This window comes from Vidua chalybeata, chromosome 2 (assembly GCF_026979565.1).
Source record: "Vidua chalybeata isolate OUT-0048 chromosome 2, bVidCha1 merged haplotype, whole genome shotgun sequence".
Lineage (NCBI taxonomy): Eukaryota > Metazoa > Chordata > Aves > Passeriformes > Viduidae > Vidua > Vidua chalybeata.
In genome coordinates, this window is record NC_071531.1 from 82403819 (window position 1) to 82417280 (window position 13462).

Below are 13462 nucleotides of genomic sequence, written 5' to 3' on the forward strand. Positions count from 1 at the left end.
TGGTAATTCTCAATGCATTTTTCACAAATGGGTGCATTATTCCCATTTTGCAGATGTGGAAAGGGATGGCCCTGGGGCAAGTGCCTTGCCTGAACAAAGCAGCTGGTGAAGGAGGTGCAAGGAAGCCATGCATACGTGCAGAGAAGAAAAGGGCAGGAGTGGGGGTCACATTTCCAGCAGCAGGCATCCCACAGAGCCTCTCCCATACCCACTTTCTCACATGGAAAAAGAAACTTGGCCTACCAGCCCCCATCATCTATCCACTGATATTAGATTAAAGGTAGAGGACAGAAGGATACCACATAAAATAGCATCAAGGAGCTCTTCCTTATGAATGACCAACTCAGGTATTGGGATCGCCTGGATTTTTTTCAGGTGCTACTCTTCTCAGCAGTGTGTTAACACTGACGTTTTGCATTGCATCTTCTACTAACAACCTGCAGTCTCCTCTTGTTATCCCCTCTACTAGTGCTGCAATGAAGAGGAGGCTGATTGAATAGCTCTCATGTTCTAATCTTTCCAGGGGTTCAGCTGTGGTCTCTTGAATTAGGTCTGCAGGACACATCTTTCCAGCACAGACCAGCTCAGGTTTCTGTTCAGTCTGCAAGGAGTGGTGAAAACAGACAGTAATGGTTAAAGCTTCCTTCTGTCTTAGCCATGTGACTGTGTCCAGTGAGATGGTATTTCCAGAGAAAAACATTGTTAACCAGTTCTGTATTAACCAATAATATTTTTACATGGAACTCTTGAGCTGGCAGTGTAGTTAGAGTGGCTTTGGGCACCAGCTGCCAAGTGTTTACACAGGATTTCAAGCTGGCTTGTTCCATTCATGCCATGAGAGCCACACTGCTACTGGTTCCTCATTCATCATGATACACAGCCTGGGTTTATTACCATGACATAAGAAGATGCTAGACTTACCTTTGTTGCCAAAACAATTGCAAGGAAAGCCCAAAAATTCTACAACAACCATTGGAAATCACACACTGAGAAAACATTTTATTTCCAAAATTAGGTTTTTGTATATTCACATGCTAAAAGGAAAAGAAGCAACCATATTTCCTATAAAGTTTTAATTTAGAAAAGAAAATAATCAAGTAACTTTTTTGGTAGCCTCTATAAATTAGCAATAGCACTGATTTGACCAACTTGTCCTTAAAATGAGCTCATTAAATCTAATTGTACACACTGTATAGCAAAGAATCATATGAAAAAAGTCTCTGAGTTTTATGTCCAATTAAAAGAATACTCTGTGGTGTTCAGCACTGATTCCAGTGGTGGATGTCTGCCAAGATACATTTAACTAAAATTAATACACTTCGAGATAGAATCAGCCCTGACAACAGGGAAGTAATCTATTAGAGGCAATAACTCAAAGATCACAGAAAAATTGCATGTTAAAAGAAATCATAAACTTGGGAAAAGTCGATTTTTATTAAAATTTATTCTCTCTGATTTCAACAGATGGCTTAGTAGAAGAGATTAAGATATTTTTAAGATTTTGTAACTTGACTGTAGTGAATCAAAATGAACGAACACATGCCTTGCAAGTGGAAAATAGGGCTAATATCCTCCCCTACAGTCAAAAGCAAAGGGAAAATGCACAACTAAATAATGTGAGGATGAGATCCAGAGTGCCTATTTATGCATCACAAAGTCTGGGCTCAGCAGGGGAACCCAAATAACTAAATGATGCATGTCAGCTCCATATTCCTGGAAAAAATAATTAAACACCATGTAGGGTAGCCCAGAATGTGTAGCCCAGCTACACAAGGGCTTAGTGGCTGGCCAGTATGAGATTCTCAGGATTACAGATGTCTGAGCATTCCCCTGTTCCTGCACCTCAGAGCTTCTTTCTGCTCAGGATACACTGCACAGAGCCTTCCCCCCACTGCAGTGGCCTAGCTAAGCATGGCTCATTCTTTGCAGATGAATGGAATGGCTGAAGGACAAACCTAACCTGGAGTCTCTACTCATTCGTTCACTTTGAAAGTTCATCTCATGACTGCCTAATGTAAAATGCAATGATCATTCAGAGCACAGCAGAGAATTCAATCTTTGCCTGATTTCCAGGGCCCCTCACCTTTCTCTCTGGCACTGCCCTGTCTGCTTTCTTTCCAGTCTCATTCCTGGATGTGCAGCAGCCTCTTTGGCAGAGGATGTGCCCCTAAGAGACTTTTCTAGCCTGAGACAGGGCATTTTCAGGCTAAGGATTAACCCCAAATCTCCACTGCCCTGGGTAACTTCTTTGAACACTAAGCAACAGGACTGAAGAAGTAAAAGCAGAATCACTTCTGTAAAGGGTAACTTGGCTGTCATGCTTTACACTGAAAAAAATACAGTCCTTATGTGATATATATTTAAGTTTATATTTATAGCTCACATAGTAATTTCTGGTTGCATCATGGTGGACTTCTGTTTTCACCAAGCAGGCACCTACTTTCACAGAAAAGAGCAATACACAGAAGTCTCATTTCAAGTGTTGAGAGAGCTTCCAAGTCAAGTAGGGGCATGCCATCTCCAAGAGTAGGTTTTGTGTGGAACATGGGATTTTGAAGATGAATTTCTTGTATTCTCCCCAACTTCTTGTCTCTAGGCACTGAAGGGATGTCACTGGAATTGCTCCCGGCTGCAAAGTATGGGGCAGTTGCAACCAAAGGACAAACTTGAGATTTGTACTTAGCTCCACAACTCTCGTCACATTTTGTTAGCTCAGTTCCCAATCTAAATGGTCTGAAATGGACAGTATGCTTCAATATACTTGTAAAAAGCCTTCCCTCTGTGGATCAGGATTTCTCAGAACAAAACCTCATATTGGATCTTTTGTATTTTAGAGATTAAAATACCACATGCAGTGGTAGCTAGCAAGCAAACAAGAAACTTATGTTTTCAGTATATCTGCATATTTGTGTGTCTCCCATCACTGCAGCACGCGAAGGATTCATTGCCTTTGTATAGCATTAGTATTAACCTAATTTTATACTGGTCACTGAAGCTCAGCTTTTTTGAGTCCCAGTCCAATGTCTTCCAGTACCTCAGGCAATCTGGTTGTACCTTGATTATTGTTTTTTCTGCTAGTGTTGCTTTTCTAGAAATAAAATCAAGAACATAAATATTGTCTAATTCTATCTCCTTCATTCTTAAACCAGTGTTCATTTCCACGGAATGAAATTTAACTTTTGGCAGAGGACTGAGCAGCAGACCTAACCACATTGACAAGTGCTGATTGGCCATGCGTGCAAAGAATTCAACCTTGGTCAGTCTTTTTTCATCCAAACAATCTGTGTCTTTCACTGATTTGTGCCTGGCTGTTCCCTGCCACCTGCACTGGAATGAGATGCCTGACCAAGCAACCCAGCCTATCTGAGAGGAAGTTAATAAAGCTTTATTGTTTCCCCCGTATGTGTTTACTCTGCATCACAGAGAATCCATTTGTCATATATTAATTGAATTCTCCAACATTTGGCATATTTGCATAAGTATTATGAAATAGAACATTATCTCCCTTGGTATTATACCCATTTCCCTTAGATGGTCTCTCTTTGATCCATTAATCATGTTTCCTGTATCCTCCCACAGAAGTTTAATTGCTCACATCCTGTAGAACCCACTCACAAAAAAAGAAATTAGCTCTATGTAAATCTAAGGTTATTACCTTACCTCTATATAAATGTAAAAAATTAAATTATTCTCTAAAAAGGACAGTGATAAAATTCCAGATGAGCATAGATCACCTAAAGAAGCAGATTGAGGCGATTTTATTAGACCAGTGGGGGAAAAAGTGGTTTTGCTCTACCAAGAACATTACTGGACCAAATGATACTGCTGCCCATGTCTCTGCTACTGCTGCTGTCCCCTTTACTGACTTCAGGATTACTTCAATGTCTGAAACAAAGGGTTAGATTCAATAGATGCCTCCAATTTTAGGGCTGATGTAGCCTCATACTGGTGGGTACATCACCTGGGCTTTGCTGGAACCTTGAGGTATGATCTAAAGATGTGAGCACACCATTAAGGAACCATGTAAAGTCAAAGGAGCAGCTGTCCAGCTGCCTTATATGAAATACTGAGAAAAGGAATATATCTTGAATTCTACCTCTCAGATCTGTAGGGACATGATTTTCAGAATATGTATCTTTAGCCTCAGACTTCTACTAAATATTGGAATCCACATGAAAAACCAAAAAAGCCTTCTTGAGTACACTAGATGATGATGTATATATATATCTATAGATATAAAAAAAGACATAATTCCTGAATCTTGTTCAAGTTTAGATTCTGAGCCTTTCTGTCCTGTCAACATCAGAAGAGCTCGGGCATATGAAGATCAGCAAGAAGCTCATGGATCTTTAGCACTGAAAAATGTTAACAGCTTCTAGACTTTAGTAACTTAGCAAGGCTTTTCAGGATCAAGATTCTGGGACTTAGTTCCATTTACAAGATCTATCCCAAAATGCCTAAGCCAGCATTACAGGCACAAAAATCTCTTGCCTTGTAGAAAACAGAAGCAAAGACTCCGGTTTACCAAACTAGTATCTAAATCATCGATAGCTTCCTTACGCATTTGTTTTCCTCAGACTTTGGCTCTAGGTTTAATTCTTTGCAATCACTAAAGACCCTTTGTTCTTTCACAGTTCCTTGGTTTCTATAATATTTAGTAAAATTATGACAGAAAATGTCTCCATGTCTTTAGAGAGATTAGTTTCTGTTAAAGAGTAAAATGGGAGCAGTAAGAACCAGTACATCACTGCTCCCTGTTCACTGCTTTCTTCTCAACTCATTTGTTCCCTTTTCAGCTTTTCCAAATGTCTTCTCTTGGTGCAAATTCATTCTCACTTCTTGTAAATTTTTCTTCACCACCCATTCCTTTTGTAAGGTTCTCTTTGAAACATATTTAAACTCTAAAGCCTTTTAGAGCCTTTTAATGACTTCATCTATATAATCAGTTTCTACTAAAGAAAACATCAAAGTTAATCTGCAGTAGAAGCATAATCTGCTATATCACAAGTCTGTCTGATCTTATAGTCTCTTTGATTTACAGCATGAAGGTCTTGATCAAACCAGGATCCACTCTTTTACACTGTGAACACTTTTGCTGGTATTTCATAAACAATATTAAGATGTTATAACAGCTCTCCAAGAATAATGACATGTACTTTCCCAAGAGGAGACCTGCATCCTGTATCATATCCTGTAAGTCACCCACTGTACAGGTGAGTTGTGAGAGAGATAGCAGAAGCCAGCATTAAGGAAAGGGAGTATCTAACACACATTTTTAATTGCTTTATGTATAAATGACTACTAAGACACCGAAAAGGATTCTGGGCTTCTGTGCTTGAATTGGTCAATATATTGGCAGGTCCTGACAATTTCATTTTTTATTCTTTTATCCAGAACCTTAATTAAACCTCTTCTTTGGAGACTTGGAGACTTAAAGCCTTAAGCTATTCTTCAGGATGTCTTTGCATTATTTTTTTTTTGTTTATGGCACAGCATTTGCACACCCATCTGAGAGAAACTGAAGCTTGTGAAAACTCCCATGTCTCCTGTATAAAATGTAATAAACATAATCCATCAAATGGAGGGGGCAAACAATACAGAATATGTCAAATTAGGTTGGAGAAAAAGTAACCATTTTGAAATTAGAAAAAAACCCTAGTTTTCTCCTTTCACCTTTACTACATGCTGAAAATACAATGCTTACTAATAATGTAGGACTAAACTAAAAAAGCATTTTTCATCACATAAGGAGGGCTTTCCCTACAACACAAAATTTTAAGCCATTTAAGAGATCTTGCTGGAGTAGAATCTGTTATTTAAAGAAAATGTCAGAAAATTCAGGTTTCTGCTTGAAACTACCTGCAATAAAGAAAGGAATATTCAATATAGTTTCTGAAATTGAATAGAAGTAGATATTAGAAGAAGCAGCTCAGGAAGGTTCGCCAAACAAGATATGGCACAGTAGTTGAGAAAAGCTGGCAAAGACCAGCTGTAAACTCACTGGACTGAGCATAATTGGCCTATTAGTGCACATAGTTACTATGCGTATTTTAAGAACTGGAGAAAATTCTGTGTATGGTTCCCATATATTTTATAAGGCTGAATGCAGGTTACAAGAATTAAATTAGCAAATGAATGTGCACACACTAAGTTTTCATTGTAGAAGTCTACACATGCTGGCATCACTGAGTAATTAGGGAGACTGGTTCTGAGGATATACAACAGGTACACAAGGCTCATTTTTGTCTGTAAAAGTCTGAATCCAGCTCAGTTCTGTTGACTTCAAGGTTTGGGAGACTTCATTTGTTTGAGAGCCCATTTTAAAATGACCTCAGGCAGCACAGTGGTTCATGCATGAATGATAAGATCTTAGTCACTTGTTGCTACTCTCACCACCCCAAGGCTGGTTGTTTTCCAGTGACCCAAATCATTAAGCTGGGCCAAGGATGCTGAGTGAAATTCCAGGAGCATTTGTGACAGAGAATGAGCCTGGTTTCCTAATAAGAACTTCTAGATCACTGTCATAGGACAGCCTGCCTTTTTTTTTTGTCTGTAAGACACCACCATATATGTCCAAAACCACATCTGAATTTACAGACATTTTCTTCCAGAACCATAATTTTAGGATGTACACTGTATTTAATTATACATAATTATCCTTTTGCCAGCTACACAGCCTTTTATTCTTCATATTTTACTTCTTTTTTTCTTTTCTTTTTTTAAACTGTAGCATCTTTTTTTTTTTTTTTTTTTTTTTTTTTTGGAAAGAATCTGCACCTTGAGAATTTATACAGGCACAGCTCTGGATACAGTTGCTTTGGTACTGAAAAGTGTAGCTTTGTAGCTACATGACATGGAGTATAATAACAAAAGCTATTCTTCCACATCTGTCAAGAAAATTTATCTCCAAATCAGTCTCAGGCAGAAACCATTATAGGCTGTGCTTGCACAAGCTGACCATGGTAGATTAGTCAGCCTCAAAAAATAAAGATTAGCCCTTCTTCCTTCTTAGGAAACTCCGTGTCTTTTTGCACAGCTTACACATGAACATACTTATTGCAAACTATTTAACAAAAGCTCTTTGCAGTTTTGAAAATTTATGAACTGGAGGATTACAAACATTTGTAAAACCACATCCTGTCAGCTCCTGGCAGTCACGGTAATTAGACATCAGGTGCCAGGTGCTAAAAAGAACAGCATGGGAGAAGTAATCACACATCAAACCAAAATGAACCATAGGGGAACTTTTAAGATTATATGACAGTGTGGAATGTGACATTGAGGAATACTGAATGCAGAGAAAGGCCAATTCAGACTGGGATAAATTCTCATTTCATTCTGATACTTCTGTTATCAGCAAGAAGTAGACTAGAAGCAGAAAACTGCAGTAATGTATTATGATATGTTAGAGGACTCAGGGCAGGGGAATTTCATGTCTGAATGTGACACGGTTTTAAAAGCTCTTCCTTCAGGGTTTTTCAAGGAGAATACTTATTTTGTGCAGGGTGCCAAGTCCTGTGCAAGGGTGAGCTGTCAAGTGTTTGTACTGTTCCATTACTAGCTTGTAGAAACCTATAAAACCTTTAAAATTCCTGCTAAAGATGCAGAAAAGCCTGCAAAGTCATCTTTCCCTTGTGCAACTGAGAGACCTGAGTGGACGGGAAAGAATTTCTGATGAAGAAAGGAGCAAGTGTTCCTGTGGTAGTAAAAGATATAAGTTGCTTATGCTGGTCTGCTCAACCTGCCCATGAGACAGGGAATATTTTCTCTCAGGCCACACAAGGTCACCTCCAGCCTCATGGACCTCACATTCAGACCAAATGGCCCCACAGAGCACACCCAGGCAAGGTGCCTGTGCCAAAATCTCTTGCAATGGTTCATCTACTGATGGAATAAACCTCCTCTGTGATAGGGAAGTACAAACAGTCTGCTCTCAAAAGACATTTTCTGAAACAGCACAAGGCCTGTACTGTGATTTGAGCTCCTGACTGTGCACTACAGGCCAACTCATCAGTGGCTTTCACAGTCATACCAGCCCTCTTCAACCTCAAATGCATTAAATTAATCTGATTTCTTTCAAATCTGTGTTTTCACATAAATTCACTCTGAGACACTTTATACATATGAAAAGCATTCTGTTTCTGAAAAGAAATTCAAATTTTCCAGCAGCGATCTTGGGACTTTGTAGATAATTCCTGCAAGTGTAATTTCTTTTCCTTAAGAGGAATGTGACCAATAATTGAAGCTCAGTACCTCCAGTTTTATGTATCCCTGACTAAATGCACCAGTACTGCTGCATCACTATTCACCTTTTATAAAAGGAACACCATCTACTTCACAGGGGGAAGGAATTAATGCAGGTCTGTAATACTGTAATTCAAGTGTGTGTAGTAAAAAGTAGAAAACATTACAGTATTAAAATTCCTGGTTTTCAGTATATGTATATAAATTAAGCAGTAGCAGAAATAATTCTGCAAGACAATGACAGAAAGCACCCTTGAAACAAAATTCTTACCTAGCACATGTCGGTTTCATAATATCCCTTTTATTTAACAGTATAATTGAGGAGCATATATTTGACCTCTTTCACATTTTATAAATAGAGGATTAAAATCCATAATCTCAATTACTCTCTTAATAGACTATCTTGACTTTTTTGTTTCACCTGCTGACCTGCAGGATAAAGCTATTTAGAAGTGATGTTATTGAGGAGAGCACTGTCATAATGAAAATGCTGAAGGACAAAAAAAATCCAATAAGAAGACTAGAAAACACATTTGGAAGTGCACTTCTCAAGTCTAATTTATTCAATATGCATACTGTGAAGCAACTGCATGTCTAATGTACAATCAGGTATTAACTTGGTACCAGCTATTCCAGTCAGTAGTTTGCAGCACTTGTCAGAAGCACTTGCAGCACAAGTTGCAGGCACTTGTCAGAAAGCAAAAGTCTGTGAACAAGAAGGTAGCTTAGCAGTGAAATGCAGAAGGCAGGGAAGAAAGCACATTAAACTGTTATGTTACCTCTTCTCCTTATGCTGATGTCTTTTCTCTTGCAATTCTGTATTTTTTTTAGTCTATTTTCTGTGCAGCCATGCATCTGCATGCACCAAACCATAAGCTTTACAGAGTAATCTCAGCCCTCCTGGTTTCAGTCCTGCAGGGCACAGTGTGGTGGGTTACTATGACAGCTAGTTCCTAGCATATTTTTTTTTCTTTTTCTATTAGAAACTGCCAAAAAAGTAGCTATATTTTGCACTCAAGTTTCATCTCAAGGCAATTTATTATCTGCTTTGTTCCTGGTCTGTTTTAAGTCACAAACATTTCTTTAGTTTCTGTAGCAGCAGCTCAGACCCTTGCAATGTGCTCCATGCAAAGAAACAGACTAACACAGCCTCTCTTGCCTCATTTGTATGTGTGGCAGAATTGCTTCCTTCAATACAAATAACATTTACATTCCTCATAAATCAAGGATAGCTGATGTCTCCACTTTCAAATCCCAGCTACTGCAAATCTTACACATATGATACATGGTTCCTTTTAGAAAGAAACGTGAAGCATGAGGAAGAATCATAGAATAGTTTGAATCGGATGGGACCTTAAAGATCATCTGGTTCCAACCCCTCTGCAATGGGCAGGGACACCTTCCATTAGACCAGGCTCCTCAAAACCCCACCCAACCTGGTCTTGGGGGATCCAACTTCCAGGGATGGGGCAGCCACAGCTTCTCTGGGCAACCTGTGCCAGTGCCTCACCATCCTCACAGTAAAGAACTTCCTCCTAATGTTTAATCTGAACCTATTCTCTTTAAATAGGACTTTCTTTTAATGGGTTTAAACCCATTACCCCCCTTGTCCTGTCACTACATGCTGCCAGCAAAGAAGCAAGTATACCATCAAATTTACAAGGGGTTGACGTTAGTTAAAAACTAGGTTTATAAAGGAAAGGTTTAGCTGCAAGGTTGAAGCAGCAACACAGATGTGTCTACTGCGGAAGCCATGTGCAAGCCTAGAAGATGAGGCAGAGCAGCACTACATGTACAGGGGCACTGCCATAGCCTGAATGGGCTTGGAACTAAATGATCCTCGAAGTCCCCCTCCAAGCCAAACCATTTTATAATTCTATGATACTCCCTCTACCGACACAGTGCAACCAAAAACAGGGAAGCTGCGTAAGAGCAACACTAGTGACGCAGAACGAGCAGGATTCACTTTTATTCCGCTCTCTCAGCATTTCAAGCCTGGCTAGTGAGTGCCCCTCCCACGCGAGCACTTGGAAACTCCGCCTGCGGGCTCCTGGGGCGGTGCTGTGAGGAAGCCGTGGTGACGAACCCCTCCCCTGCATATATTTCTCCACGTGCGCGCTGAGTTCGCCACGTTAAAGTGAGCAAGGTACTGCCCACACTTAGATCGGCCACGGGGAAGAGGCTGACCGGCACAGAGGAACCGCCAGGCACGCCCTGAGGGACAAGCGCCTTCTTCCCCCACAGCGCCGCTTTTATATTGGGCGCGCGCGCCCCCCGCCGCCGTCTCGAGTTCCAATTGGCTACAAGGGAACGGGAGCGGGGCTCGGGCAGCCGGGCGGACGGCGGCGCATGCGCCATTGGCGGCTCGTTGGGGGCGCGGGGTCACGTGGCGGGGGCGGCGGCCGTTGGCGCCTCGGCGGCGGCGGGTGCGGGAGGAGCTGCTCGGCTCTGCTCTGCTCTCTTCTCTTCTTCCCTTCCCTTCCCTTCCCTTCCCTTCCCTTCCCTTCCCTCCTCGCTGTTTTACTTTCTCTTCCCTCCGCACCACCCTTCCTCAGCTCGGGCGGGTCCAGGTGCGGCCCCGGCGGGGGCTCCCGGTGACTGGCGGGAGCGGCCCGAGCGGACCCGGGGCCCTCTCCGCCCCGCACCGCTGGCCTTGTGCTGCGGCTGAGTCCGGGCAAGCGCGGCGCTCGCATTCTCTGCCTCTGCTGTTATCCTTTGGATCCAGGCTTTGCATTGGTCATCCTGTACATTTTTCCTCTCTTTAGGAATGTGTGTGCGTGTGAGAGAGAATGTAGTAATTTGGTACTTACTTTTGTGCCGTGATAAACTTCTGTAGCTCATCGGGTGACTAAGGGAGGGCTGGCAGGATCCAGGATGTTACTGACCCTTTTTATGCTGTAAAGAGCTTGGGATTCGTTGCTTTAATAACCGAAAGTGATCTTCGGCTTTACATCTCGCCTGATTTCTTTACAGTGTTGCTATTTTATCTGTGATACTGTGTCTCTAAATGTACCAAGATCAGTATATATGATGCTGGAAGTAATCGTTTCCAGGTGTGATATGTTGGTTAAACTCTCACTAGATTTTTTTAGAATCAAACAGTGGCTTTTGAAAGTCTTTGTTTGCTTGTTTTGTGCAAATATTTTCAGGGTTATAAATATTTAAATATTCAGTAAGAATCCTACTTGGTTTGGGAGGAGGGGAATTTTAGACTTTCACAGTAAAATTTTGAAGGAAACATAATTTGAAATTTGTCTTCTTAGGAAATCTTGAATAAAAAATCGTTAGTGAGCACTTTCAGCTTTCCAATGAAATGTTTGGTACGCAGGCTGTTGCTAGAGTTTCAGAGCCTGTACAGCAGAAAACCTTGGAGTGTAGCCAAAAACATCAACAAAATTGCTGTTGTATCTTACCTCTTCTCTACAACAGTTACGAGAGTATTTCAGTACAAATCATCTGACCAACCTGCTTTACTGTGGGGTGTGCTTTTCAGTAGTTTGTGTTTTTAAATCTTCCCAGGAGCGGAATAATGTTCACTCTTCACTTTGCAAATGTTGGTGGCTGGTCGGCAGAGTAGACTGTGAATGTCATACTGTTGCAGTGTTTGGTACATAGCTCAAAGAAGTTCAAAAGCATTATCTTTTGTGACTGTGAGGAAGACAGAGCCAATGCTGTTGATTACAGTTAAGAGTCATTAAGGTTGGAAAAGGCTTCTGAGATGTCAGCTCCAGCCTCCAGTTGGGACAGATGTGAACAGTTGTAGCTCTCACATGCAGATACCATGATAGAATTGACAACCTTATGGCAGTGTCCTGTTTTTATAGCTGTTCTGCCAGTGTCATTTATGCACAATTTCTCTTTTTCTTTACGTTGTTCTCATAGAAGTTGATTATTCAGCATATCCAAAGATGAAGAGGAAACTTGCAACAGCTGGGACATTGAGGCTTAGTCCTAATGAAGAAGCCATGTTTCTGAAAGAAGAATACGAAAGAAGAAGAAAACTAAGGTTACAGCAGGTATGCCTGTTGTATTTTTCCATGTGTTGTATTTCATTTGATGATGTAACAAATAATTTAAGAAAAGTAATTGAAAAGATTATTTCCTGTAGGCTAAATTTCAAGGTAATAGTATTGTAGAATGGTGGAATTTTTTATGTTGGAAAAGACTCTTGAGATCATCACGTCCAGCTATTAATCTGGCACTGCCAAGTCCACGACTGAATCATGTTCCTAAGTGCCACATCTACACGTCTTTTGAACTTTTAAAGAGGTGGTGTCTCAACTGCTTCCCTGGGCAGCTTGTTCCAGTGCTTGACAACCCTTTCTGTCAAAAAAAAATAAAAGCCTAAAATACAGAGTGGAAAATAATAAACTATGTTTACTAAGTTTTCGGTATAGTTGTTGATTTTTTTTAAATCTTGAATTGTAATAAGAGCCTTTCATAGATTATTGTGTTATATTTTTGGAGGGAAGGATATTCCAAGCAGTGTTTGTAGTTTGTCACTTGTATGTAATTTTTTGGACTTTAACCAAAGTGTTTAATTGAGATTAAATTTATTATTTTATATATTAATTTTGGAAAAAGGTAGGAGCAACTTGAAAGTATTTTCTGGCTAGACTGTGAACGGAATAGTAGATGAGATGGAAAGATGGAAGTAGGGTAAACAGTGTTGTGGAATGTCTTGCTACAAAAAGTATGCTTATCTCGAATTGCTTATAAACATAAATGCTATTTCTACAGGTCAGGGAGCAGCAGAAGTATATCTCCTACCAGATAAGGCAGAAGGTAAAGCAGAGGAGAGAACAACAACTGCATCAGTTAGAGGAGGCACTGAGAGCTGAATGGCAGAAGGCACAGGATGAGAAGATGAAAGTCCTGGAAGAACTGTATCTATCAAGCTTAAGAGCGATTGGGGAGGGTCACCGACAGGCCAAGGAAAATGTAAGTGAGCTTAATATTATTGTGTCATGGTTTCACCCCAGCCAGCAGCCAAGCACCAGGCAGCTGCTTGCTCACTCCCTTACCAGTGGGATTAGGGAGAGAATCAGAAGGCTAAAAGCCAGAAAACTCAGGTTGAGATATAGACAGTTCAGTAGGGAAAGCACAAGCTACACACAGAGCAGGGCAAAATGAAGAATTCGTTCTCATCTTCCCATGGGCAGGCAGGTGTTCAGCCATCTCCAGGACAGCAGGGACCCATCATGTGTAATGGTTACTT

The 13462-nt window shown here is 40.7% G+C and overlaps 1 protein-coding gene across 5 annotated transcripts in view; it reads left to right on the forward strand.

Annotated features, from left to right (window-relative positions):
- The first annotated feature begins 10653 nt into the window (after positions 1–10653).
- Positions 10654–13462, forward strand: part of CEP295 (centrosomal protein 295) — a 43381-nt gene continuing 40572 nt past the window's right edge. For 3 of the 5 annotated variants that reach the window (XM_053934271.1, XM_053934274.1, XM_053934275.1), the window contains exons 1-3: positions 10742–11013; positions 12127–12260; positions 12985–13185. In XM_053934271.1, the coding sequence (XP_053790246.1) occupies positions 12153–12260; positions 12985–13185 (309 nt within the window). In that variant the 5' untranslated portion in view covers positions 10742–11013; positions 12127–12152. Of the gene's footprint in view, positions 10671–10741; positions 11014–12126; positions 12261–12984; positions 13186–13462 lie in introns of those variants that run through there. The other 2 variants (XM_053934273.1, XM_053934272.1) reach the window with 2 other exon arrangements.